Below are 27,303 nucleotides of genomic sequence, written 5' to 3' on the forward strand. Positions count from 1 at the left end.
TATTCCACTGTAACGAAGATCGTAATAAAAAAAGCAATTAACTACTATAAGTCAAATATATAATTCTGTCAAAAATCTCATTATTGTATGCCCTCAAATAATTTGAAGTTAGCTGTCAGCCAGAAATAGAGATATTATTTTAAGACTGCAATAGTGTTGTTTTAACTAATAAAATTGTCTTAAACTGATCTGACACAATAAAAACAACTCAGTTAATTATTTAGGTAAGTTTATATTCAAATATATAAAAGATATGTTTATTAAATATCACAAAATAAATTTGACAAATTATAGTCACATAAAATAAGTCATATATAAGATAACTAATATTTGTTAGAAATTGTTTATGAACTTTCCTATGAGTATTCAACAGTTATATAATAAATTATATTAACACTATTTACTAAAATGTGGTTATAAAATCAAATAGACAGATTTAATATGGTTAAGAGCATTTAATTAACATATTTCATAAAACTATAATGACAATATATTAAAAATTACTTATTTTTTGAATTTAAGGAATATACAATAAAACACGCAAATAACTAATAAATTAACATTTATTTAGAAAATAACCATTATTTATTTACTTACATATAAGTCAGCGGCGGGTTAAATCAATTACAAATCATTCCGGCTCACTTAAATATTGATATCGAATTTAAAGAGCTTCCTTCAACCATATTTTATATGCACCAATTTACATGTCAATTCGGCCTAATATAAAATCACAATGACAGTACAATGATTTACAGAGTCCCTTAAACTTGTCCTTTATACATTAAAATTTCCTTGAATTCCGTCTATTGTTACAAATTTTAACGTTTGACGTAATAAATATTTTTGGCAGCTCTGTAAAAAGAGTGTTTTAAAAACACCTAAATGTGCGGAATTTCAAACCAACATTTAATAAAAACAGATACATTATAAAGACTACATAATAATAATCTGCATTCACAGTTTTATTTCTTTCACTTGCCTTGTTGCTAAAAAATATTTACAACACTAGATAATAAAAAAATAATTTAATATATCCCTGTCAAATACAAAATTAGTATTAGAGACGGCGCCCTCAATCAATGACCTCAATTAGCACTACGACATCTGTAATTTCCATTTATAACTCCCATACGATATTATAGGAAATTGAAAGTAAACCGTAAATAAGCCAGTCAGTCGATAGAGGGATCCACTGGTATACCTTAAGCATTACGTCACTAAAGCATTTTGGAACTATTTTCAGGTTTCTTTTCAATACTGGGCGGTGGGATTACTGCCTGTGAATCCATCTTTGGCTTTGGTGGTGGTACTGAAGCCTGGATGTTAGGCTTTTCTTCTTTGTTTTCTTTTTTCAGCACTAGCTCTTCCTTATTATATGACAAATGAAAGTCACCATAAACATTGAAAGAAAAAAAAATAGACTTACCTTTTTATTGCCATTTTCTTCATCATCATCTTTTTCCTGCTGCAATTCTGATTTCTCCTTTAAGTTTTTCTCTATCTTAGACTCCTGATTCTTTGCCAGTGCTTTCTCAATCTTATCTTCAACTTCCAAAATTTCTTCCTTATCAATAAGCTCAATCAATTCATCAACTTGTTTGCTGCTTAATTTGACGTTTTCTTTTCCCATAATTTCAATGACCTTGAAATAAAATCGGCAGTGTATAGTTTAATTTACGACAAACTAACATGAATCTAACCTTCAAAACATCATCAATCTTAACTGATCCATCGTCATCGTCATCCATCTTTTTCAACACTTTGACAATCTTTTCAAGCCTGCTCTGATCTGGAACATCCTTGATTTTATTAATAGCTGCGATAATATCATCAATTTTAAGGAGCTCCTCTTTCTTCTTGTCGCTGGCTTCTGCTTCCAAATCTTTTTTGAGCTGCGCTTCCTTTTTCTCCAACTCAATCAGCACCTTATCCATTTTGTTGATCATCTTATTGACACTCTTGAACAATCTCTTAGCAGCTTTAGTCTCTTGTACTTCAGGTTTGGGAGTGTCTGCAACTGCTTTCGCCAAATCCTCAACATCCTCTTTATAATCAGCCATCTCTGCTTTGAGTTCCTGAATTTCCTCCTTTTCAACAATGAGTTTTTTCTCTTTGGAAACAGTGTCAATGGCATTTTCAATAATTTGAATGTCCTGTGTGTGAATAGCTTCCTCCTTTTCTTTCTCCTAGAATAAAAACAATGAAGTTTTACATTATTATACAATATCAAAACAATTTCCTAAAAGTATGTACTATTTACACACACATTATGACAATACTTGTTATCGTGTAGAAAACTTTAATTCTGACAACTAACCTTTTGACTTTTATCCAATTTCTCGGCTGATATCCTTATAGCAGTGTCCTCCAATATAGGCGTAGTGGTTGGAGAAATGATTGGAGCCTTATCCACCAGCACTTCTTTGTCCTTCTCCTCCAACTTCCTTTTCTCCTCTCTGAAACCATTAGTTATCCAAACAATATAACCACAGAGAAAGAAAAGATATTTCCAACCTTTGCTCTTTCCTTTCCTCTTTAATTTTCTTCTCTTCTTCTTTCAATAGCTCAGCTCTAATCTTATTATCAATTTTGCCTTCCTTCTCACCAATAGCTGCCTGGGTATGTTTCATAATAGTCTCAGGCAAAGATGAGATGGTTGCTTTCAATTTATCAGTAGTTGGAATGGTTTCAGGTAACATTAGTGCTCTAGAGAGAAGGAGTAGAGAAGGTGGTACCTTCTCATTTAAACTAAGATCAAGCCATTGATTTAACTGAGATCTGAGACGTTCTTCTGATACTCCATAAGCCCTCATGCCTCTTGCTCTGCAAGCCTGTTGCACTTCAGCAAGAGTGAGAGAATGAACACCCTCTTTTTGTATCATTTTATCATCAGCAGCTAATTGTCTTAACTTCATTCTTAGTTGAAATCTACAGAAACAAGAATATATAATATAATTTTAAAAAATGCTTATATAACTTGACACACAGCTAAATAATAATTATGACTTTTTATATTTAAATGTACACATATGTATAAATGTATATATCCTGTATTATTATCAAACCTTAAAAGATTATTAGTGCCTAATGTATGAACATCAAGGACCCTGCATATAGCTATTAACTGACTTCTAGATAGCGAATCCAAAGTTATTTCATCTTCAAATAATTTAGCAAACTTCATAATATCTTCATTGGCCACTTGTTCTCCTGATGTTCTAACTTTACCAAACCATTCCACAAACTCCTTGGCTTTTGTAGAATAACGATCTTGATGTTGTACTGACATATTATCTAAAGTACCCTGAAAATCACTTTATTTAAATATAATAAAATACATGAAATCTGTAAGAAAATGTTACCCATTATTTATATAGAGTAACTATAAAAACATAAATTTGTTGGTCTGGTTCATGATAAATAATATTTTAAAATTAATAATGGAAAGGTTCAAAATAAAAATATAAATATTGACCTAGGTAGGTAATTCTGAATGAAAAAGTCAATAGCCTTTCAGAAAAAAAAGTAATTGGCTATGATCCAAAATGTAAAAAAAGCAAATAATGAACATCTGTTACAAATATAAGTACCTGCAAAAATTTGGCCATTTCCAACTTGACTTTTAAACTTTGTTTTATTTTGTCTTCTTTCTCAGAAGTTGTTTGGAATGTGCTTGGCAACATTCCTGGAAATAGTTTTATAAACACTGGCAGCAACAATTCCATGAATGGTACAATAATGAATACAGAAAATGGTAGTAAACGAAATAGATCTCCTACTGTTCTAGTAAGAAGGCGATGCTCCCTTCTAGTCAATGTTTTTCCTTGTAAAATTCTCCAAACTAAGCCAGCTGAAATTTTTACATCAATACCCAATAATCTGAATCCATGATAATAATGAAGCAGTTCATCAATGACTTTTTGCTTTAATGATTTCTTGACAGGTGCTGTGGCAACTTGTGTGTCCTGTATTTTCGATATTTCTTTTTGTTTCTTTAATTCCTGCACAGTTACTTCTACTTTAGAAGATGGTTTTAGTGGTTCTTTGTCAAAATAATGTGATGAAAGTGATATATACCTATAATTAAAAATACCCAAAAATTATATTACAAAAATTTATCTATGCATAAATTACCTTGGGAAGCCATAACTGTATCTTTTTATACCTGAATTATTGTATTTAAACAGATCTGAGTGTGCTGTAAGAGAATACAATCTTCTTGGTTCAATAAGACTAATATTTGCATGTTGACAGTTTAAACCAGACACTATTGGAGTGTTTAAAGAAAAATTTCGATAACCTATAATGGAAACGAATTTATATAAAATATGTTAAAAATAAACATTAATGAACTATAAATGAGAAATTATATAATGAAAACTGCTTTGTCGGGGCCCACATAACCTCAAACCAATTACATTTAAAACTTACATTTTAAGAGTTTCGAACGGGTATTTCTCACGTGAGAAGATCGTAAAATCACGTACATCTTATAACAAGGTATTTGTATTTAATGACAAGTAAACTGTTTGTGATATTAACGTAATTCGTTCCATAAATCGGTGTTGTCGCAAACTTCGATAACAAATGTTCTCATATGGTTTCTGACTTCAAAATTTTCCTATAAAAAATAAAAATGACAGATGATGACAACTGAAACGAATATTGCCAATATGCATGCAGAAAAAACTATTATTTAATTAGAATATTTAATTTTCAAAACACTTAGTAATGCAATAGTATTGATGTCCCGGAATTCAAGTAAATTTAAATTAACATATTCATTAATTAAATTATGTTTGAATGATTATTTCCATTTGTTATAATCGCCGTTGATAGATGGCAGCACACAGCTAAATATTAAATATTTTATTTTTATGAAAATAAATTACATTCAATTGATAAGGGTATCAATATTTTTAAACGCGAATTAAATATTCGAAATAATTTGATATCTAAACTCAAAATAACTATAGTATGCGTTATAATATATAATTTCCATATATTTTCCTTAATATAATAATTAACCAACAGGTCAAAACTATCAGTGCATTAAAATCTTCAAGGTCGTATCGATACTTTATGCATTCCTTTCATATATTGAAAATCATCGATTTTTAAAAATTCCGGTAAGAACACTTTAACTAGTTCTTAGTATTAATCCAGGAACTTACGACTGTGTGTTTTGCTATCTTTGTCATTTATATTGATATTCGTCTTATTTGTTTGCGAACGTATTGCGGGTATTGTCAATGTTTGAGACGAAAGTCGATAAAATAAACGTTTGACACAGGCGCAAACGTTCTACTTACTTTTAATGCACGTGCGCATTTAAACTAACGACAATGTTGCCTAATGACATCAAAGTATGTAACGTGAAGGAATAATTTATACCACAAAAATTTCACATGTTTAAAAATGAGTCGCTTCAGTCTATACAATTTAATTATATATCAAAAACGAATAAATCTGTATCTGTATTGTGATTACAATTCACCTTATTGTAAAATAGTAATATATTTAAGTAACGTATTTTTTGAGAACTAGGATGATTTTTAAACCTTACCTTCCTGTGTCGAGTTTAATAATAATTTCCAAAACAAAACAGATAATTGTTTGACCTTGAGATATAAGATAAACAAAATAAGTTGATGTTATAAAATTAATTCTAATATATGGTTAATTCAATTTGGCAACGCTGTTTTGAGCGGGATTTCATTTAGGTGACAAGGCCTTCGTGCCGTCCTGTCATGTTTCATTATACTTTTGGGGTGTGTTAAACAAAAAAAACGCAAAAGAACATCTTCCCCGAATATTAAGGTACGACAATAACCGGTAATTGTTTATTTATGTTTTGTAGTATTTAAATATGCGTGTACCAACCTCCGACATTATTAGAATCATTACTGTCTAAATCACTTTCCACGTTTGTTGTGCAATTGTTTAATGGCTGTCGTAGGATAAAGATTAAATTATTTTGAGCCGTAAGTGGTAATTTACGCGTTAATTTTCATGTGTTTTACTATTTTCTTATTTATAAAGATGCAGTGTTTTTAACGATTTACAGTATTTGCTTATTATTCACTGTTTATACTTAATACAATTGCTCATAATGAAAAGTGGAAAGTATTTCTAGAGTTGTGGAAAGTGAATTCACGTGCTTGGTGGGTGTAAATGGTGAATATTTTTTGTTGTTTTCTGGGTCAAAGTACGCGCGTTGACGTCTGAAGACGCCGATTTTTTCTTCGGTTGGACCAGGAACAAGAAAAATGCCGCGTTTCTATTTTTAGGGTACGGAAGGCATCAGAAGTGCATCCGCAAGGGTAATAGATGATGCCTCGCCGGCACCCTCGTCACTATTTTTAGGTGGTGCGTGCTATTCACCTTTCTTTATTCCTTTAGCGATCGTTTTTACGTCTGGCGCGCGTCGCAGCTGAATTCCTCGCATACCGGGGTAATGTACCCAAACACACGTCTCTTATTTCGTTTCTGTCTCTGGTTCAAGGCCGGTCCCATTATTGTTTTAGTTTTCGTCAGATCGCGACCTCACTCTAGCATTACCGAATTTTTTAGGTATACAATGGGGCCAATCCAATCTCAACACAACTCTGCCCAGTAAGCTTATCACTATAACAAAAATACTGAATTCCTACGGCTTTGGTCTTACTCAAGAAACTATATAGGCAACGGACAATGGAGGTGATTAATTGGTAAAATGGATTTTGGCACTGCCAAATCCTTTTTCCATCAACTCTCACCCAACGGTGGGCCAACCAGAAACAAACAGGCAAAGAAACAGGACATTCTTTTATATTTACTTTGTAAGTTGAACTACTTTTTTTTAACTACAAGTTGAATTATTTATTTTTTTATTGCATGCTGTTTCTGATATTGTGTGTATAACATCAAACATCAGTATTATCTTTTTACTACCACATTTTAAATCTATTCCATTTATCAATTATAGTATTCACTCATTAGTTATTGAGTGATTATAGTTATAGTACTTATTGAGAATTAATTGTTACCTTGTTAAATGTTTTTTAGTAGAACATAATTTATATTGACCAATTATATAAGCGATTGTAGATAAATTATGTCATAGAATTTTCAATTAATATTGCTAGATAATAATGTAAATGTATTAATTGTAAATCAAAAGCATTTATATATCTAAATTGAAAATTCCTTATCTAATATTTTGATATTTTGACATAATATTATCACCGTTATGTGGCTATAAAAAAACTTTGTAAATTAAATATGAAATAATTTAAATCATAATACTTCATGTTATTTCATGGAAAAAGAATATTTTGAGAATTCCCAAAATGATATTTGAATATGTCAAACTTCATATACTAACTATATATAAATTGATGCTACAGTTTTTTTTATTATTCTAGTGGTTGCAGTTGTTGATTATAAACCATATTTTTGGTCTTAAAATATTTGTAAGCCTAACATATTGATTAATAAACAGTATTCATCACCTTCACTAGATAAAATAATAATATATATTATTATTATCTAATAGTAATTATATAATAATATATAGATAGAGTAACAGATTCAATTTGTGTTTCTGGAATGAAAATTTCCTCTTTCAATTATAAAAAAATTATACATAGTTTACATTTTTTTATATTAATGTTGCTTCTCCGCTAACATAATAGGCTGGGCAAAAGAAATAGGTAAGTTAAATTTCAGTTATGTTCTTGAAAGTGAATTCTGGTGTAAATATGTATATTTCTAGTAAAAAATATAATACAATGTCTGGATTATGGGGTGGAAGGTACTAAAGATGTGTGATGCTTTGCTTAATAGAAGACGACCTCTTCCTGTTAATCAGTTCTGGTTTTTTTTAATTGTCTGCTTGAGTCACATTCATTGTTAACTGTAGGTAGTCGAATTAGTAGTTCATATAACTCATGATGAACAATGTCCATCCCAATCCATCTAAACACTTAACATCACCTTTCATGGCGTCAATAAACAATAGATTATGAAGTTTCTCTGGGCTTTGAACAAGATATTTTTCGCTCATTATTGTTTTACATTTGTTCATAATTACTTGTTCGCACAATGTTTCTTTTTTCCTTTTCGAAAGTAAAAAACCAAATTTTGACGAAAACTGCCTTCTGGAACCTTAATTTTCAAAGCGCAATAAGTTTTGACCCAAGTGAACGAATTTAAAATATTACCTTTTATTTATTATGGCTTCCTTGAATAAGCGTTATCAAATATATGCGACTTTAAACACCATCTTTTAGAAAAAACCCATATTACCTTTTACCTAGCCTTTTATTTCAAGCCTCCACTACTTTTTTAATTAAATAAAACAATAAAATATCTTGAACTTACTTACTTTTCATGATATATCTTTTAATTTTTCTACTAAGACAATTAGTCTCGATTCAGAAACCATTATTTAGCTTCAAATAAATGTTTTGTGATATATCACAACATTCATCATATCACTTCATTTTATTGTATGTTTTATTGCAGGTTATATTTACTATATTGCTTGAAACTTGGTTGAGCTTGATTTACTTCGTTGCATCACTTATTAAATTATTTAGAATAGTCTATTGAAATCTACTTTAGGAAACACATTAAAATACTGACAATAAACCGCGAAACATAGAATTAATATAAACTGTTTTTACAAATGACCTTCCTCACCTAATTGCTTGCGCGGAACCAATTAATAAAATTAACTCAAGTATATTTTTGAGGAATTTAATTTATAACCCTCGATACCGCTTAATGGTTATGTGATTAAGTTATTTTTTCGGTGTTTATATATATATATATATATATATACTTTAGAAGTAATTTAAATTACCAATGTATAGTACTTAAGTTTGTTTATATTGAGAAAGATTGAACAAAAAGATAAAATTGACAAAATAGAAGGCATTCGGGCCTCATATGATCAATATCTGCCTATGGAAAGTGTTTATATATATAATATACGACCAAAAACAAAGAATAAAAGTGAAATTTAAACATTATTATCATAGCTTATAATCTAATTAATATCTTCATCTTAATTATTATCTTATCTATAATATTAATTAATATCTTAGCTTATATTATTATTTTTTAATGTCGAACAACCTTTTCGTTTTTATCGCGCTCAGTATTTTTAGATAATGTTGCATCTAATTCGTCATCCCAGTAATCCGGGTGAAATTTTCGAAGTCGACTAGTCGTTTGCTGTGTTTTTGTTTATCTCAAGGTTACTCATGTACTCAGGTTATTTTCTTGAAAATAAAATTAACCAAAAAATGAACAAGAGTGCTTTTCAGGATTTACCAACTTAACTATTTGTTGATATCAATATTAACTAATAAAAACATTTAATTGATTTATTTTAAAATGTTTGAAGACTTTGACTAGAGTCGTTTTTCTGAACAAAATGTTGCCAATAACAACTACATTTTGATATCAGTAAAAATCACATAATTTTTTTTATTGGCAAGTTGAGACTCTTCAAGTCAATGGAATGTATTAGTTCACGTACACCTTTTTGATATTATCGCTCGGTGATAATTCCGATAAAATTGCATTTGGTTCGTTATCGTAGATTCTATGTAAAAAACACATTTCCGAAGTCTGCCAGTCGCTTTGTTTTATCTCAAGGTCATCCGTGAACAAACGACTCTTAGAATCAGTTAGTATTGTTTTTGTTTCATATTAACCATTTTTTTTGTATTCTTGATAGGGAAATTTATGATAATTTATTTTAGAGTCTAAACTATTTAGAATTATTTTTCAACTTCTGTTTGTTTTCGTTTAAAATGTATATCGTTACAACAAATATCGGCCAACGTCTAGATCTTCTGATATGAATCTGATATATTTGTATTTTAATGTGAAACATTCATTTTTGTGGACAACTCAACGTGAGATTGTTGCCGGAAAACTAACGTGTCCAGTTCTATACTCGGCGTTCAAACATCGGCGTTATCAGAACAAAGAATCGAATGATAGAGAAAGGATATTAAGATATACATTTTCTAACCAACCAGTATATGACTTTTCTATTCGTGTGACTCACCGAAGATTAAAATATTTCTAAGCGAAACACGATTTAGGTCGAGGGAGGAACTATTCCTGGATGCTGGCGGTTATTTTGGGAAATTTTTTTCGATAATTTTTTTTTCAAAAATGACTTCCGCCGGAAAATGGAAGCTCCAAAACAAAAAAAGGCTAGGATTTTTTCCTAACGTATCGTTCGTAGATTCTTGAACTGAGGATCATTTAATGTTTCGGGCTATAAGTCAGGATAGAGAAATATATATTATGGTAATAGCTTAATTTTATTAGTTTTTTTTCTTATTATTTATATTTTTATGTTTAATTCGTAGTGTATACATTTTGTATATCTATCGTTCTTCATTGTTGATATGCATACATTTTGTAACGTGTAATACTTTAAAACAAAAACTTTTATTTTACTTGAAAAGTAATACTCTGTTAAGTGGTTCTGGAAATGTACTCTTTTATTCAAATTCTACTAATAGTTTGCGGCTGAGCTATTGCAAGCTTCTTCTCGCAAATGTGCTTTTGTTCAAATTCCAAATATGTTAATTCGGAGAAACTTTAGTTTCTATTTCAAAACATGGATATTTCCCAATTCTAATCGTTTATGACTAGAGGCACTGTATTACTGTTGTCCAAAATGTATTTAATTATATCAAGGAATGCTTTGAGTTTCGTTTTCCTTTTTTATTTTGTAATTGCGGCTAATTGAATTAATTCAAAAGAAAGCAGCCTTATAATATCACCATATAAAAACAAAAACTTTATTTTAGTTGAAAGCTATTTAAATTTGTTAGGGAGAGGTGGCGACTTGGAACAATTGAACAGAAAACACTACCGGTCCTATTGTCGCCATTAGACAGCAGACCTATAGTCTATTCAAAGTTTTTTTATATATACGTAATCGAAATTTGTGACGTCAAAACGTCGCAATGTTGCCGCATCACCTCTTGAGTTTTAGTTCAGTTTGGCTTTAACATACAACAAAATTCTAATCTAAATAAAATAATTAAACAAAAATACTGTTTTCAAATATAATTTATTTTAACATTATTGCACATCTAATGAATACATTATCGAAGGACTTAAAACTACAATTAAGAACACATTTGTTGTAATAGTTTGTAGGTTAGAGTTGTTTTATTATATTTACATTGGGCTCTTTTCCACCCATGAGGTAGAGTTCTAGGCACATATTTTTAAGTAATGGTATCCCGCCGGAGGCCTAATCCACCTAATTAACAAATAAATATCAAAGTAATGTATTTTACTTTCATTCAAGATAATATTTACCTTTTTAACCTACTTGCTATGACCTGAGTACACTATTCTTGATAAAATTAATCACAGAATTCTGCCTAATGCATTTACCCTATCTACAAAACAGTTAATATTTATTCTCTCCTCATACATTCTAACCTACTGCTCATGTTTAATTCTGAACAATTACAATCCTATCTGTGCACACAAATCTTTCACGCCCTACAATATCATCTACAGTTACATTCTATTAATTATGTGCATACCTTTAGTTGTTTCAACTCTCATCACTCTGGTCTCAGGAATTTCCAGCATTATCACATATCCTGAAACTTTCCTTTAGTCACCTTTACTTTCCGAGCCACTGTCCAAAAGTCAATCACTAAACTGTTAATTTCCAATCTGTCTAAAACATGTTCACGATCGACCACTTATCAATTACTTCCTCTGTATGTCATACCAAGTTCATCCAAACCGAAGGTGTTATGGTCGACAATGCTTCCTCCCACTTATCCAAACAGTTCTTCATGGAATATCCTGGTCGACCAGCATGCCTATTATAATAAATCTTTGCTATCCCCCATATCAACTCGATTATATTAAATAACACAGTAATATGGAGGAAGTCATAAGACCATATTGTTCAGCCATCTTATTTCCTGCATGAATAACAATATATCTGCAATTAATTATTAATAAATATAATCAACAAAACGTCATCAAATACTATTGTAACTTTTACCTTTCTCAATCAATTTTTTTTGTCTTTTTTTTGTTACTGTCTTGCCAAGAGTGTCCCATTAAACCATTTTGAAATATCAAGAGTTTCAGTTCAAGATACACATCAAGTTCAGTTTCATCAAGATACACAAATTCAAATAATTCTTCAAATAAACTTCCTTGATCTTATTATGCTTTAAATTTTAATTATTTTTAGGGCAATATCTGGAAGTTCCTTTAAACCTTTGCGAGGGTTATCTTTGCACTATTTAAATCCTATGCCCTGTAAGAGTGTATGAAAGGATGTCTTATATCGCTCAAAAAGCTGTATGTCCCTAACTCTTAGTATACTTTCCAGACTAACAATTTTTTCTGAAGTTCTCTAGTTTGAATCTAACATATTGTTCTTCATTTTGTAAGCGATGTTATTCACAGTACCAACACTATTATTCAGAGCAGCAGCAACATGCTAAAAACATTTCGTGGCTATATTTTCTGGCGTCCTGGGGCTTCCAGCTTCAAAGCCTTACAAATTCTTAAAATATAGATTAGATTAACATCTATATTATGGATTCGACAAAGATGCTGCCGAAATTCAGTATTTTTGTATGGATACTAAAATCATTAAATTAGAGACACATATAAGGCAGATGATCCTTCTTGTTATCGGCTTTAGTTGTCCAGAAAACTCATGGTGAAATCTTTCTTTCTCTTGCTACTAAGTATGTCATATTACAAAGTCATTTAATTATTTTATCCTATTTGTAACAACTGAAACTAAACCTACCTTTAGCTCTCCATATTTGTAATCATATTAAAACGCTGAAATGTTAAACTAAAGGGCTTTCTTTTTAGGTAAAAAGAAACATCACAATATAACTTTAAAAATGCCATATCCAACGCTTTATTAGTTAAACAGATAAATGCCCAACATTAAATCAGAGCAATACCGTTTATCCCCATTTTTTATGAGGAACGCTTAGCTTGCAGCAGCCTGCAGTGTTGCCAAATATAAAGTAAGAACTATATATTGTAGTAAATAGTAAAAAACGTATTTAATCTATTTATTTTTTGCTTCAAGACAAAATATAAAAGTTAATGTCAGAAAGTCTTGTTAAATATATTATTTTTCTAAAATAAAATACATCCAAAAACAAATAGCCTAGCTGTACATTTTGCAACATCGACGTTTACCATTTGCGGCTTGCGTCGACGAATATACGAATAGTTCCGAAAGTAGCCGAATCTCCGAACCACGATGATTTTTAATGTATACTGTCTACATCAGCGATATCATTTTGGTGGAACTTGGAGTTACATTCGATAAGTTTAGTATTTCTCCACATGAAATAGTAGTTGTCCATTCACTATTATTGTAATAATATTATGTAATATTAGTCGCATGTCGTATTCGTAATTCATTACTTTTTTTGTTTGATTTAGTATTTGATTCGGCATAATGACCTAGAATAAAAAATGGTCGAATTTAATTCCTAAACAATCAAAACGTTTCCGTATGAAAATGTCATTATATAAAAACCTTATGGACAAACGGTGTTATCAGTCTACGCATAAGAAAAGAAAAAGGCTTACTGATGGTTTTCTAAGCAGGAATTTCCTTTCAATTACATTTTTCTCCTATAGGGAGAGTGTTGCGAATGGGCAGACGCCTAGTCCAAGCTGCGTCTCAACCGATAATCTACCAAACCTATATATACTTCTGTGGATCCGATGACACGAATTTCTGATACATATTTTAAAACTAAACAAGATACAGGACACTATAAAAAACGAACGTTACACGCAACTCTGTCATATCTCAGTTTTCGATTCAACGATTTAAAAGTGTTGATGTCAATGAAAAAGACGGTTGGGGGAGCTTTAGGAGAAAACAGTTTCATGATAATGAATTGAAAGACTTCTTGGACGAAAATTGAGCTCAAACTCTCAATCTCATCCCAACTTCGTGTTTATAAATCAACTGTTTCCAAATGTTGGCTACCATACGAATTGACTGGACCGTTTCAACAATACAGTTTCATTGATTTCCGTGCAAAAAAAAGAATAATACATCATACTGGCGATAAAAAGTGTATCTACTATGACAGTTCTATGCGCAAAAAGTCTTGGGTTAGTCAAGTTTTGCTGCGTATAGGGTGAGATCAGCCAAACATTTAAGTAAGGACGAAACTGTTACTACAGATGTCTACCGTCGTCAATTAAACAAATTGAACTAGGTATATTATTACAAGAAAGGCCAGCAATAGTCAGTAACAGACCCAAAATAATCCTTTTACATGACAAGCCTCATCCACAATTTGTAAAAGTGTGAAGGATGCTGTTACAGCTCACAGTTGTTGCTCGTACGCAGAGTTTTACACTACACATAACGCCTTTAGAGAATATTTAATCAACTAATTATATAATATATATATTTTATTAATTTGAACCCCAATATAAAATGGTATTTCTAGTAACTAAAAAAACAAGAGGGATTAAAATTTATGTAAGTACGGACAACACATGAAATGCTTATCAGTCATGAAATCTGTTCAGTCAACACTTCGGACTTACGACCTTTTGAAAACCCTCTTGTAAGGGGAGACCAAACACACGTGCTGTCTTCATGATTCTATTAACAGAATTTCTAAAAATACAATCTTTTACATATGTAAAGCTGATTTTACAAATTTACATATGATATTAGTTTGCTAGTTTAAAAACCTTCTTTATCTCCTATTGTGAACTATAAAACAATAGATAACAAGCTTGTTTTAATACAACGGTATTAAAACATCAATACATTTGCTACGCATATATGGCTTCCAAATTGATTCATCACATATTTTTGTGTAACTTGAGTTGAGAAATAATCTCACGATTACATTGCTTCTAAATACATGGAAGCTTTTAAGTATTGTTGTTATTCCAAAGAATCTACTAAGTAAATTATATAATATCGATTAAAAAACTTGCTTTACGATTGCGACCTTAGTAACTTGAAAACAAAAAAAAGAAAATTCTTAATGTAGAGAAATGGTGCTATTTGTACAAATTAAGAAATAGTTAAGCATTTTTTTTTTAAATAGTAAATATTTAAAAGTCGTTTCGGTAGAACCTCAGATTTGTCAACCTTATATATAGTAGTTCGTTAAGTAGAGAAAAACGCATTTAGAGTTTTGCTTTTAGATGCCGCGTCACTAAAACAGCTATATCTCTGAAAATAATTTAAATTTTGAAAATTCCTTTTCCGTTTTTCTTTTTCGTATATCTAAACTAGAATTGTTACTAAATCTGCTTTTAAATACGAGAGTGGCTTTATTGATTGGAAATTCTTGTCTGCCATAGAGTGAGGCTGATTATAAAATCTAAACGACTCTAAACATGTATCAAAATAGTAAAAGATTATTGATTGATTATATATATATATATATATATATATATATATATATATATATATATATATATGCTATATATATATATATATATATATATAGCATTTTCCTGGCTGTGGTTCAAACCTGTTAGAAATTGTGTTAGTATTAGAAAATTATTTAATTTTAGTTTAATAAAAATATAATGTTTCTTGTTTTTGTATAATTTGATGTAGGGTCTAATTTGTAACTGTTTTTCAAAATATTTTTGTCATGACAAAAGAATTATGACTTGAAATATACAATACCGTGTTGTATTGAATGTTTGGTTAGGGCAGGTCATTGTAGGAAAGGTACCTCGGAACATAGAAACTACGTGGCTAACAAAAGGCATGTCGCATCGGCTCGTTCTCGAGTGCTTTGTATAATGGCAGTGCAGGTACCCTCGGTAAACGACGGCTGTAAGAAATTGGACCTAGTATAAAATCCCTTATTGTGGCCATAAAACTCTAAAGGCCCGAGATCGTGGAATATCCGAGTTCATACCGCACTTATTCCATCTGCATGAGAAGATCTACCTGGAAAAGTCCCGCCCCGATAATTTGAAACAGTTATTAGAAATTGTCAGACCTAAACCTTAAGAACAGTTAAGAAGTGTCAATTGCAAAAACAGTTAAGAAGTGTCAATTGCAAAAACAGTTAAGAAGTGTCAACTGCAAGAACAAGAGTCCGAAGAAAAGAATCAAGAACAGTCAATTTAGAAGAGATTTAAATAATTTACATTAACAAACTCAAAATGTATTTTTTAAATTTAACTTGTAGGTTCAATTTTTTTTATAAATGTCTCAACATTGATCACTGATTTTTTCACAGGATTTTTTTTATTTTCAGAATATTATGAAGTACCCACAGTTAGTGTCGATGCCCTCAGCAGTGTCAGACTGGTTAAAGGAACAACTGAAGGCTCGAGGTATAGACTCCGAGCTCTACGCCCGTCTTCTTCTGAGTCTTCTTCACGCTCATACTCGTGACTTGATTCATCCAGAGGATCCATATCCCTCTCCCCCTGCCAAGAAAGTAAGTTTTTTTATGTACATCATTTAGTAATCTGCATTAGATTGATGTTGCACTGAGAATGTGTAGAACTAATTAGTAATATTTTTAATATCAGGGTGGATTTTTTAATTTAAAATATATTCTGATAGCCAATATTATATCTCTGATAAAACTACTTGACTTAAAAACTACTATTTCAATATTATATTGTAGTTATTTATTATTTTCATCAAGATAGCTTGTTATTATGGTAAGCTTGTGTACAGTATGTAGTATTAGTGTGTTAGTTCTTGGGATGTCTTAGGAATTTATATAAATATAATAATGGATTGTTATTAAGCTACACTGGTAGCCCGAATCGGTAAGGTCATACAACTTAAGGTAAGATCAAGTTCATAACCAATGGAGTAGTGATTTAACTCCACAATGCTGTCATTATTTAAATATTTATCTATTAACATTAATAAGGCATTCAATAAACTAATCAATTTGTTGCCTTGCAGTTAAAGCTTCTTTGCAATAAGGTGAATGAACCATAGTTTTATAGTATTTATTCTATTAAATTACGGTTTTAGTCAAGGATATTAAAGCTGTACATTGTTTTCATAGTTTAATTTATTGGTCAAGATCAGGGATACTCAAACCTATAGAAATGATTCACAGTTAAGGATACAAAAATGAAATGTAATTATCAGAAAACAATCTTCGCACTAAAAGTATATAATTATTTTTTACTTAAAATCGATGGTGGAAAGAATTTGTATTCTAGAAGGAAGAACGTAACACTCATTATTTGCGTCGGTGTTTACTTGATAGCAACTTGTAAGATACATCAGTGAGTTTTCAAACTTGTAAATGTTCTTTTTTTTTTTGTTTTGGGGGAAGGGAAATATGGGGTGGTATTGCAGTTTAACGGGCACCGCTTCATTGGATGTTGATTTGCCGTTTCTAATTTGGTTTTCTTGTTTGTGTGCTCTTCCATTAACTCAGGACGGAGGGCGGAACGTCGCTGGCCATCGGCGTGTCCGCCGTGCCGCTCACTGGTGGAGAAATGCGCGCTTGGACCCCGAACAAGTCAAACGTTCGGCCGCAGTCGAGTGCCTTATGTCAGCCGCAGATCAGGTAGCTATAGAGGGGTGGATCACACATCCAATGGGAATGTCACCTGTCAGAAAATATTCAAATAATTATTGACAGTATTGGGTGTTTTCGTTCATGAACGGTGTAATGCATTAATTTCAATCTTGATGACGGAACGTTTAATTTATATTTTTAAAAATTTTACATCGAAACTAGAAAAAGTACACCAATAAAAATATGTGGAACAAAAGCATTGTTACTACTATTTATTAAACTTTGCTCGGATTGTTTTAAATTTTTACACTGTAAGAACGTTATGTAAATCACTATGCTTAATAGTATCGTTATTATTTAACCATGAAGTTTCACTATCTTGATATCTATCTGCAACATCTACATCTCATAGTAAACTTAAATCTAAAAATCACCTCTAAAAGACGATTTATCTAATTCCTTAGATTTTAGAATTTAATAAAGTAATTTTCTGCCAGATGTCAGCTACTAACTCAATCGCAAATAAGTACAGTAGTAGTATTGGTAAATGGTAAAGTGTATAGGGTACAGTATTGCACCCATTAAGTTAAGGTTTGTTTATAATAAAATAACACGGTTAAACGTAATGGCGTGCATAATTGATTAAAACAATCAAATCCATTGTATCTGCTTGCATTTATCCAATATCTATCCTTGAAATTACATTAACGGGAACAAAATATATTATCTCAGTTTTTGGTTCGTTTTAGTTTTGAGATAGCTTAATTATATTTATCAGATAACAAGAGGAAAATGCAATACAGACAGTAGATTATAGTTTTTGAAAAAAATAAACAAATAAATATCATTAAACTATACAAATGTATTCTTAAAATTTGTTTTTACTTATGTTTACTTATAGAATGATTATCTAAAGCAAATAAAAAATACATAGTATTGATAAAAATGTGTTTCTTGGTATTTTTCTACGTATTTTTATAACACAACGTTACTAATTCTTTGGGACATGTTCATTTGGTCAGCAGGTCACAGGCAGGTTCTTTTTTAACGTACATGGAAATGTAATAACTTTTCACTTTTATGTATCTTAAAAGAAATATTTTGAAACTTCAAAAGTGTTTTTGAGAATGCTGTTTTTTTAAATTAATTATTGGTAATTGTTTAGTTTATTGTTTTTAGTTTTTTTTTTCAAGCTTCTTGTAATGTGGTATGTCCATTTTATATATTGTTACTATTTTTACCTTTTTTCTTAACTACATGAAACTCTTAGATTCAGGCTATGGGCTAAATAATTTTCTCCTTGCATGCTCATATAATATTTTAAGGCATTTCATCATGATAGCACTCCTTAACCTTTTAATTCACAAATCAAAAAAAAGTATACCCAATACTGGTTAATTTTTATGGTCGCCTCATGATAGGTGGCATTTACCCCAAAAAGTATCATGTGTGAGTTTCAGGGGTTTTTTGTCCACTTAACATATTTTGAGGCATATCAGGGTGACTAGATTGAATCTATTTTGATCAAATTCCGACTATAAGAACCGATGTTTTCTCTGGAAAATATTGTCTGATTCAAATTATTTTCCAGAATTGTGAAGTGGAATCCCTTGTAGACGAGTTGTGTGCGAAACTGAAAGAGGTTGACTCGGATAGCTCTCCTATCAAGATTAGTACCAAACCGTCTGAAGACTGCAAGAAGATTATTAAACCTCAAAAAGTATCAAATAAGGAACTGGCCGAAAAGTATGTCTTTATTATCCCTTTACCCGTTTTCCAATTGACACCTTATTTATTCTAGATATTATGCAGCGTTTCCCCCATTGAACCAGAAAGAAGGCTCGTACATTACGTCTAATATTAATTTGGTGGTTGGCAAGTGGCCTAGTCCGGATAAAAGTTTGGATAAAATTGATCTGATATCTGCGGCCAAGTGGACTCCCGGATCGCCGAAAAAGTCTAAGAAGAAACTTAAACAACGGCAAAACAACGAGCCTAGCATGAAATTATCAAGAAATAATAAGAATCGTCTGGGACACAAGAAAGCTAATTGCGTAAAAAATCTTAGCAGAGAAATGGAGTATAATGTTGCCAATTGGGAATTTGTTTACAATAATAACAATAACAACAATACCAAAGGTTAGTTTTGTATTATTATGATACTGCACAACACAAAAATCGATTTTTTTATTACAAATTAAGATTATATTGTGAAGTATAAATGAAAAATACCCGCTTTTTAACATGGTATTTTTACAGTATAATATTCCATAAAATTCTTTTATCAAAGTTTAAATCAATTTTATCTAATGTCCATAAGGAACAGCAGTATTTTAAAAGCAGATTCATCCACTCTTAGAGCCTAAATACTGATCAATTAATTTGTTATATATATATTAGTATAATGGCATTTTAAAACAATGCCAGAAATATTCCAAATCATTTTAAGTATTTTAATCTATTCTAAATTTTCGATTTTTGTTTTAAATTATTTATGGTATCAGCCAGTGAATAACCTTAAAAATAAAATTATTTAGACAGATTTTCTATCACAGGCATCAGCAATTGCAGTTCCTGATTGAGTTTTTTTTTAGATCGCCATTCTCTGATCAGTGATCAATCCAATCACTTGTTGGAAAATACTCAAGTACCCAAACGAGTACCGGACCTCCTAGATCACGATTTGGAAAGTTTTTTCGATCAGAAGAACCTAGAACAGTTACAGTCAGAGTTGTTAGGTGCCCCCGATATCACCGGTGGATTTCTGCAGTTAGGTACACCAGTATCTAAAGTTTGGTCACCGAGTCGTCATATTTGCGCTGTTTGCAACAAGCCGAAGAAAAACCACGACGACGATCTGCCATTGGTGAATTCAATCAGATTTATGGAAAAAGCTAATCTGAAATTGAACGGATTTGGAACTATCCGTAACGAAAGACGGTTCGGGCACATTATTGGCGGTATGGAATACGACGATTCGAACACGGGGCTTTCAGGTTAGTTGTATTTTGCATTTTATTAAATATTTCCATTTATTTTCATTCTCACCTCAAACGTTTTTCTTTTTTTTTTAATTTTTTTGAAAAAACATTTCTATCCTATTGTAATTTTTTTGAATGTTTTGACAGTCTTATTTTGAGCTGTCATCAGTTTAAATAATAATTATTATTTGAATTGTTTAACGAAATAATTAGTGAGATTTTAGGATACTAATAATTTTGACTCTATATATCTAAATTCTTATCTACATCAAAGGTGGTTTGTCCTAATATCATTCTTTCAATATCACTATTGTACTTCATATAATGCGAATGTGTGACATGACATTAGACAAATTGTTAAATTTATTTTATTGTCTATTACATATTTTCTTCCCTAAACACTTTTCTTAATTCATAGTACGAGAAAAAATATTAAATCATCCTCATTACGCCCCTGCCTTTTTGAAAATACATGTAATCTATAATCTTTTATAGTGGACACTATGATATTGCTTGGAAAGTCATGAGGATTTTTTTATTTGAGGTATGTCCGCTAAAAATAAAACGTGTTGGGCACACAGTCGGTTGTTAATAGTCACGAAACTTGGATATATCGCAGATTTGCTGCGATGTAGTTTTTTCTTTTTCAATATATGGGAATAAACAGGGATGGCGATTTATCTACAGAGTTTACATTAGTACATTTTAATCGAAACCCCAGGTGTGTGTTTGTGTGCAATGGTGCTGTATTAAGACAAAGGAAATGTGTACTCTATTGTGAAAATTGGTCATTATCTTTTAATGAAACCTTAAATATGCTGACGGATATGATGAAAGGAATCATATATGTAGTACGTTTTTTTTATTGCGTTTTATAATTATACAGTCGATTGATGAAAGACTACAGACCAATTTAAATTTGTTTTAATCGACAATATCGTTGACTAAGTTTTTCAGGATATTAAACTGACATTTTCTTATGCTACAGGAACCTACTTCCTTCACGGCGAGCGTTGGTTTGAATTCGTCCCTTGTGTATCGGGAAAAACGAAAAAAAGGTCTTATTCATTTCTCGATTATTTAAGAAGTCTGTCATCAACTGCTTGCGATAAAGAACAAGATGAAGCAAAGCGTTGCGCAAACATGAAACCTCAACCCCCGGTAAGGATAATGCTTTTGTCAAAAAATTAGTGGTAGTTGTATGCATAATTCCTTTTAAAAATTAATTTCTATCCATGTTTACAGACAAGTGCATTTGCCAGATATATACCGCAAAACCGACAGTCCGAAGATCTTTGTATCCACTCAGGGCCACAACCGTACCGCAGCAAGTTCGGAAAACCTGTACGAGGGCCTCCATTGCCGGAACATGTCAGGCCAAAACAACTAGAACCATCCAACCCAGAACCGACAGAGGATATGTGGGGTTCAACTGAACTATACTTCCGGCCTATAAAACCAGCACATGAAGAACTCAAGCCCCCCCAGAAGACTAATTATCCTGATGGTGCCATGTTTGCCATCAACAATAACTGGGATAATGTACGGGTTTGTTAATTGCTCTGTTAATTTAAAAATTTCTTCTTATTTCTGAAATAGCTGTCACTAATATAAAGTAAAAAATTAAACATAAAAAAATAACATACTATTATCTTTCTTAGATTGATTTTAAGAAGAATGAAATGGGGCAATTATATGTCCAATGTGCAGATGGTGAAAAGAAGGTCTATCAAAAATACAAATCAGATTCAACAGTATTACAGAGCATTTTTGATAGATTCTATAAAAGTAAGGACAGATTTAACATTAAATTTGAAATCAAACAAAACAATAAGGTATGTTTCCTCTTATTTTTTCCATGTTATGTTCGATACTCATTTTGATTTACAATTTTAGGGTTGCCAGACTGATGATGGTGGATATGTGGGGCTGCTAACAACAATCCCTAATTTTGAAAAATCAAAACCTTTGATGGACCCGTGGGATGGTAAATTTGATGTTTCACCTCTATTATGGTTATTAAGTTGAATTTTGAAATTTCAGTTACGGGTTTAGCAGAAAGTTATTTGTCTGGTCTGAGTGATTTTGAAATTATACATCCATCGACAGTTGCAGAGCTGGAAGAGTTGGCCGGGATTTCCAGAGACGACTTTATCGTGAAAAATATCCTCGAGACTCTTCTGGATGAAAAAGATGTAAGCTGCGAAGAACAAAATAGCAAGAATGCCATTTGGGATGAAAAACTCTTGAAGAATATCTGGTCAACAGGAACGGAACAGGTCAGAAACTTTAATAATAGACCGAATATCAAGATACTTAGAGAGGAAGCAGAAGTGGAATGGGACCTACTTCTTGAGGAAGTTTCTGGACATCAACTTTTAGACGGAACGGTTAAATCAAATACTGTTGACATTAGTAAGACGCATTCAGAACCATCTGCGAGTCAACCTCAGACCAGGTCAGTTTTCGTTTACTTAACAGTATTTCAATAGTTGAATTCTGTATATAAAAATTGTTGATTAACAAGTTGCGATAGCTGCGATTGATGTGTATTTAATTTGATTGATTCAATAATTCAATAAGTTGTAAAAAATGTCATCGTTTTAAATATATTTATTTCTCTTTTTATTTCCTTATTATCAATGTCTATTTTTTTTTGTTTTTAGTGAGCCAGAAAATGTTATTGAAGGCCAAAATAACATGCTTATTTTCGACGATTGCCTAATAAACTTGCCCATGTTACCGTTACATTGGCAGAATCTGATAAACCAGAAACGGTAAAGTAGGCAGTGTAGTAGTATATCCCTTTTCGTCAGACAACTGAATGTTTTGTATATTAAAGATTTTTGAAGAGTTAAAAATAATTAGTTGATATTTATCACAAAATAGAGGCAATATATAAGATTGATCAATCATTTCAGTTGTCTTGCGAAGATGGTGATAGGTATTATCAAGGGATTAGTGTTTGGCTTTTATCGGATCGCTAATATCTTGCCAGGTATTTCAGGTTGTAATTAAACTGAAAAAAAATCGATTAAGTGAGCGCGTCATGAATAAGTTTGACACGTCTTTGAAAAGTACCATCCCTTGAAAGTACTGTATATACTAATTATTTGGCTTATACATAGTTGGACCTACAGATTTATTGAGACGACTATCAGGGTCGTCATACACGACAGACAACTGCCATATTAGTTTTAGTGCAGAATATCTTAACTAGTCTAAGCTCGAGGTCTTTATCGAGTTTAGTGAAAAAATCTGTATTGGTCCATCAAACCCCATGTATGCTTCTGTATTTTCTTTCGCGTGCTTTATCCTTTATATTTATTTGAATATAAATGAAAATATCAAGCAACCTGAACTATTTGTTAACTTTCTGGTTTCTTTAATGATTTGGGTCACTTGATGTTTTTATTTGTTTTAAGTGTATATTTTAATACATAGTAGACTGTTAAATTTGTTAAACCACATTGGGCGACTTTTAAAGCTGGTAGTTCATACAAAATCTAGTATATTTAAACTTGCGCAGAAGCATAACAAAATTAAAACTATCTGAAAGAATGTTCCACATTGCCGGTAGCAATCCGAACATTATTGTAAATAGTGTTTACCAGGCGTGAGAAGGTTTCAGTGTTTTATAACAAGATTTTTCGTCATATCTTGTCTTGTTTTTCCGTTTGTTCTACTGTTTTAAATACATCAAAAAGCGATCGGTCTAATTAGCCTTGAATAAACCATGACACCAATGATACCCATTAAAAAATCAATCAAAAAAGATCCTGTTATAGAATCACAGTGACCGTAGGTTTTTTTTTATATTTCCGTTTGCGTGTTTTTCAGTTTTTCTTCAAGCAAAGTTTATTCCAAAAGAACCGGTATTATATAAAGCAGACGCGCGGGCTTTTTCGTTTGATTCACTAGGTTCATTAAGTTTTCCGTAAAGATTCTTGAAACCACCATTTTTTCAATTGTTGTAGATGTCCCGCCGCCGTTCTTAGTTATTGTTCGGTATAAATTTTATCGTTTATTTTTTTATGTAAATGTTTAAATTTGTTGAATATTTTAAATTTCCAGCGCGATTATTGCATAGGTCTGCCAATTAACGCTCCTTCGTATCAGGGAAGGGCGTGTAAACTCACTGTAAAAATGTAGCGAATTACAATATAATGGCAGTCCTCTTTAAAAACGTTTTTGCAGTTGATGTTTTCTCAGTTATTATAAAACGAAACCAAGGGCATTAAAAAACACCCGCTCTAAATAATTTGTATATATTCCCACCGTTCTATCGAGATTCTTGAATAAGAAAAATTATTCATGATTTTTCAAAATTTCCCAATTTTCTTTTCTTAAGTTGTACATTGTCTATTTTATTTCTTTGACTAAAAGCATTGTTGCGTAAGTTTTTGATAGTTACAACCTAACGGTTTTTCATGTTTTGTACCCAGCCAATGCTCTTAGTCAATTCTGTACAGAAATTAAATCAAATATTTAAATGAAGGAAAAAAAATTAAAAAATACAAAACAAAAAAAAATCAAAACATTTTCGTAGTTCTTAGATATTGTGTGGACGCAATGCCCATTACAAGATCTTCTGAAATATCTAAAAAATACAAAAAAATGTCAAGATCGATTAAGCATTCGTTTTTGTTGGAGAGCTATTTTGTACCTAAACATTTAGGTGTATATAGACGGTGTGATCGGAATTTTAGGTATATAGAATATTTCTGTATTTTATTTTTAAGCAATTGTAATTGGTTTGGGCACCGGACGGACAACTTCACACCTCCAAATCTAGTAATCGGAGCGTATATTCGTTTCGAATGCAGAAGAAATATGTTCTAGTGCCGTATCGTTCACTATTTTTATTTCATGCCTTTGTTTTATCTTGTAACAACTAATTTACAATAATAGTGAACGAGCTCGACAACAGAGTTGTTGTTGAGATTGGTGGGTTTGGTTACATGGCATATTTTAATTTTTATTACAATATTTTGTACGAAATTTCCCATTTTACATTTGAGAGTTTATCGATCGCGATTAAACCAACCCACTGTTATATTTCATAACATTTATTTTATAAACTAATGTAACATTTACGCCTTACCATTTATTCTACCATTAAGTTAAAAAAACACATTCAATAGGCCTTTTTAGAAGAAAAACTCTGCACCAGGTCGTCGAAACAAGGTTCCATCGAACCCAAGCACACATTACATATCATTACATTCAAGTTTTTATAGTCAATATAGTGCAAGCCAAATAATGTGTTTTATTTTGTCATTAGTCTCCTAGATCGATGTTGGATCTTATATGATGATGACCTGGTGCAAAATCTACCTAAACGTGCCTACAAGTATAACAAACAAATACTGTGTTATTCTCACTGACTCACAAAATAGTGACCTGCCGACAGAGACGTCAGTGAGATGCTAACAGAATTGTTTGTATTGTCTGTTCTAACATACGTTATTAATTTTAAGTAACAGTTTTAGTTTTAGTAAGTGCATACAATTTTTCTTCTTGTAGTGTTGTAATGTCTAAATCAAATGCAGTTTTTTGTTCATCTTCGTTTTCGTTTATTTTCGCCCTTCTGTTTTCTTTATATATTGGTTCGGTTGAATAATGCCGTTTAATATTTACGTCTAATGGCCCTTAATTTGACTAACACTCTTGAGTTGAGAATATAAGAATCTGTAGCCAGGTTTTTTGTACTCGTATTCAAGGAACGAAAACAAGCGAGTAATGCGAAGAAAACAATTTCATGGAGGTCATTTTACACGCGATCCCAATGGTAAGGCATTGTTTTTATTTTGGTTTCTTCATTCTTTGTTTCCCTCTATTTTCAACGGCTCCACTAGGCTGGAGTTGGAGTGGGAATGTTCGAATTCTACGATTGTAAAGTGGCCTCGTTGAATTTAAATTTTGGAATTATGTAATACTTATGAAATAAACTCATACTTAAATTACAGTATGCCTTTTTAATTATAATCATAAGTTATTTTTATTTTGTAATCTTAGGTTATTAAACAAATAAACTATTTGATAGATAAAAAAAACTTAGTTACAAATACAACTAGTAATTGTTTAGTGTTTTTTTAAAGTTTTTACAAGAAATATAAAATAAATACTCAATACTTGGCGCATTATCACAGATCCAACCAAAACATGTCTTGCATAAACCACACATTTTATTTTGACCAAAAGTTGTGTGTGTTGGACAATATTTTGTTATATATTGTAGTAACTTTTTTCAATAAATGCCTTTTTAAAATGAAAAAAAAAATACCAGAAAATTGCAAGTTCATAATAATAATACTGTTTCTCTGATCTTTAGTCAAGCTCAAGCAAGATGCTCAAGATGTTGATATTAAATGTATGATTTAATTTTTACAGATTTTTTATTCCAGCGTAAAATTATATTTAAAAACATTCAAATAATAACGTCTTAGAAAAGAATAGTTCGCAATGACAACATCCAGTACAGCAATTAGCAGAACATTAGTTGAGGAAAGCAACAAGAATTTTTCGTTTGAACTATCTACATGTGTTACAAACCAAGGTGATGGTGTGTGAGTTTCCCTCTCGCTCTTATCCCATGCAACCTGCACAAGGATAATTCCATTAAGAAAGTGTTACTTGAGGAGTATTGATTGATGAGCAGATATATTTACCTAAAATAACTACATAACTTTCCTTATAATTACACACAGAAAAAATTACACATCAAAATAAAATTAAAATAACCTGTCACATAGATGTCACAAAATTTTAAATCGAAAGGAAGA

The 27,303-nt window shown here is 31.2% G+C and overlaps 2 protein-coding genes and 1 long non-coding RNA gene across 13 annotated transcripts; 1 reads left to right on the top strand and 2 right to left on the bottom strand.

Annotated features, from left to right (window-relative positions):
* Window positions 1-545: 545 nt before the first annotated feature.
* Window positions 546-8,393, bottom strand: Letm1 (Leucine zipper and EF-hand containing transmembrane protein 1). 3 transcript variants are annotated; one of them, XM_076401859.1, is made up of 10 exons: window positions 8,372-8,393; window positions 4,435-4,624; window positions 4,138-4,303; window positions 3,594-4,080; window positions 3,069-3,307; window positions 2,518-2,931; window positions 2,321-2,459; window positions 1,704-2,189; window positions 1,430-1,645; window positions 546-1,370 (listed from the first exon to the last, which is right to left on the bottom strand). In XM_076401859.1, the coding sequence occupies exons 2-10, from the start codon at window positions 4,490-4,492 to the stop codon at window positions 1,221-1,223; spliced, it is 2,355 nt and encodes a 784-aa protein (XP_076257974.1). In that variant the 5' UTR covers window positions 4,493-4,624; window positions 8,372-8,393; the 3' UTR covers window positions 546-1,220. The 3 variants fall into 3 exon arrangements, with proteins under 3 accessions (XP_076257974.1, XP_076257975.1, XP_076257973.1); XM_076401860.1 differs by lacking the exon at window positions 8,372-8,393 and having other exon boundaries at window positions 546-1,366; window positions 4,435-4,803; XM_076401858.1 differs by lacking the exon at window positions 8,372-8,393 and having other exon boundaries at window positions 4,435-4,803.
* On the top strand, window positions 5,652-26,486 carry LOC143195017 (uncharacterized). 8 transcript variants are annotated; one of them, XM_076401851.1, is made up of 13 exons: window positions 5,652-5,823; window positions 6,577-6,824; window positions 16,299-16,484; window positions 17,454-17,585; window positions 19,129-19,283; window positions 19,339-19,676; window positions 20,132-20,533; window positions 21,507-21,679; window positions 21,764-22,060; window positions 22,180-22,353; window positions 22,415-22,505; window positions 22,562-22,976; window positions 23,185-26,486. In XM_076401851.1, exons 3-13 carry the CDS (start codon window positions 16,305-16,307, stop codon window positions 23,297-23,299), a joined length of 2,472 nt encoding a protein of 823 aa, XP_076257966.1. In that variant the 5' UTR covers window positions 5,652-5,823; window positions 6,577-6,824; window positions 16,299-16,304; the 3' UTR covers window positions 23,300-26,486. The 8 variants fall into 8 exon arrangements, with proteins under 8 accessions (XP_076257966.1, XP_076257968.1, XP_076257964.1 ...); XM_076401849.1 differs by having other exon boundaries at window positions 5,713-5,838; XM_076401852.1 differs by having other exon boundaries at window positions 5,730-5,987.
* Window positions 10,402-13,051, bottom strand: LOC143195021 (uncharacterized). 2 transcript variants are annotated; one of them, XR_013005442.1, is made up of 5 exons: window positions 12,821-13,051; window positions 12,056-12,751; window positions 11,580-11,992; window positions 11,347-11,429; window positions 10,402-11,287 (listed from the first exon to the last, which is right to left on the bottom strand). It is a non-coding gene; the product is annotated as an uncharacterized LOC143195021 (long non-coding RNA). The 2 variants fall into 2 exon arrangements; XR_013005441.1 differs by having other exon boundaries at window positions 12,056-13,051.
* Window positions 26,487-27,303: the final 817 nt, after the last annotated feature.

Source organism: Rhynchophorus ferrugineus, unplaced genomic scaffold (genome assembly GCF_030347505.1).
Source record: "Rhynchophorus ferrugineus isolate W39M unplaced genomic scaffold, kcgeb_rfMv2 rfM4, whole genome shotgun sequence".
NCBI lineage: Eukaryota > Metazoa > Arthropoda > Insecta > Coleoptera > Curculionidae > Rhynchophorus > Rhynchophorus ferrugineus.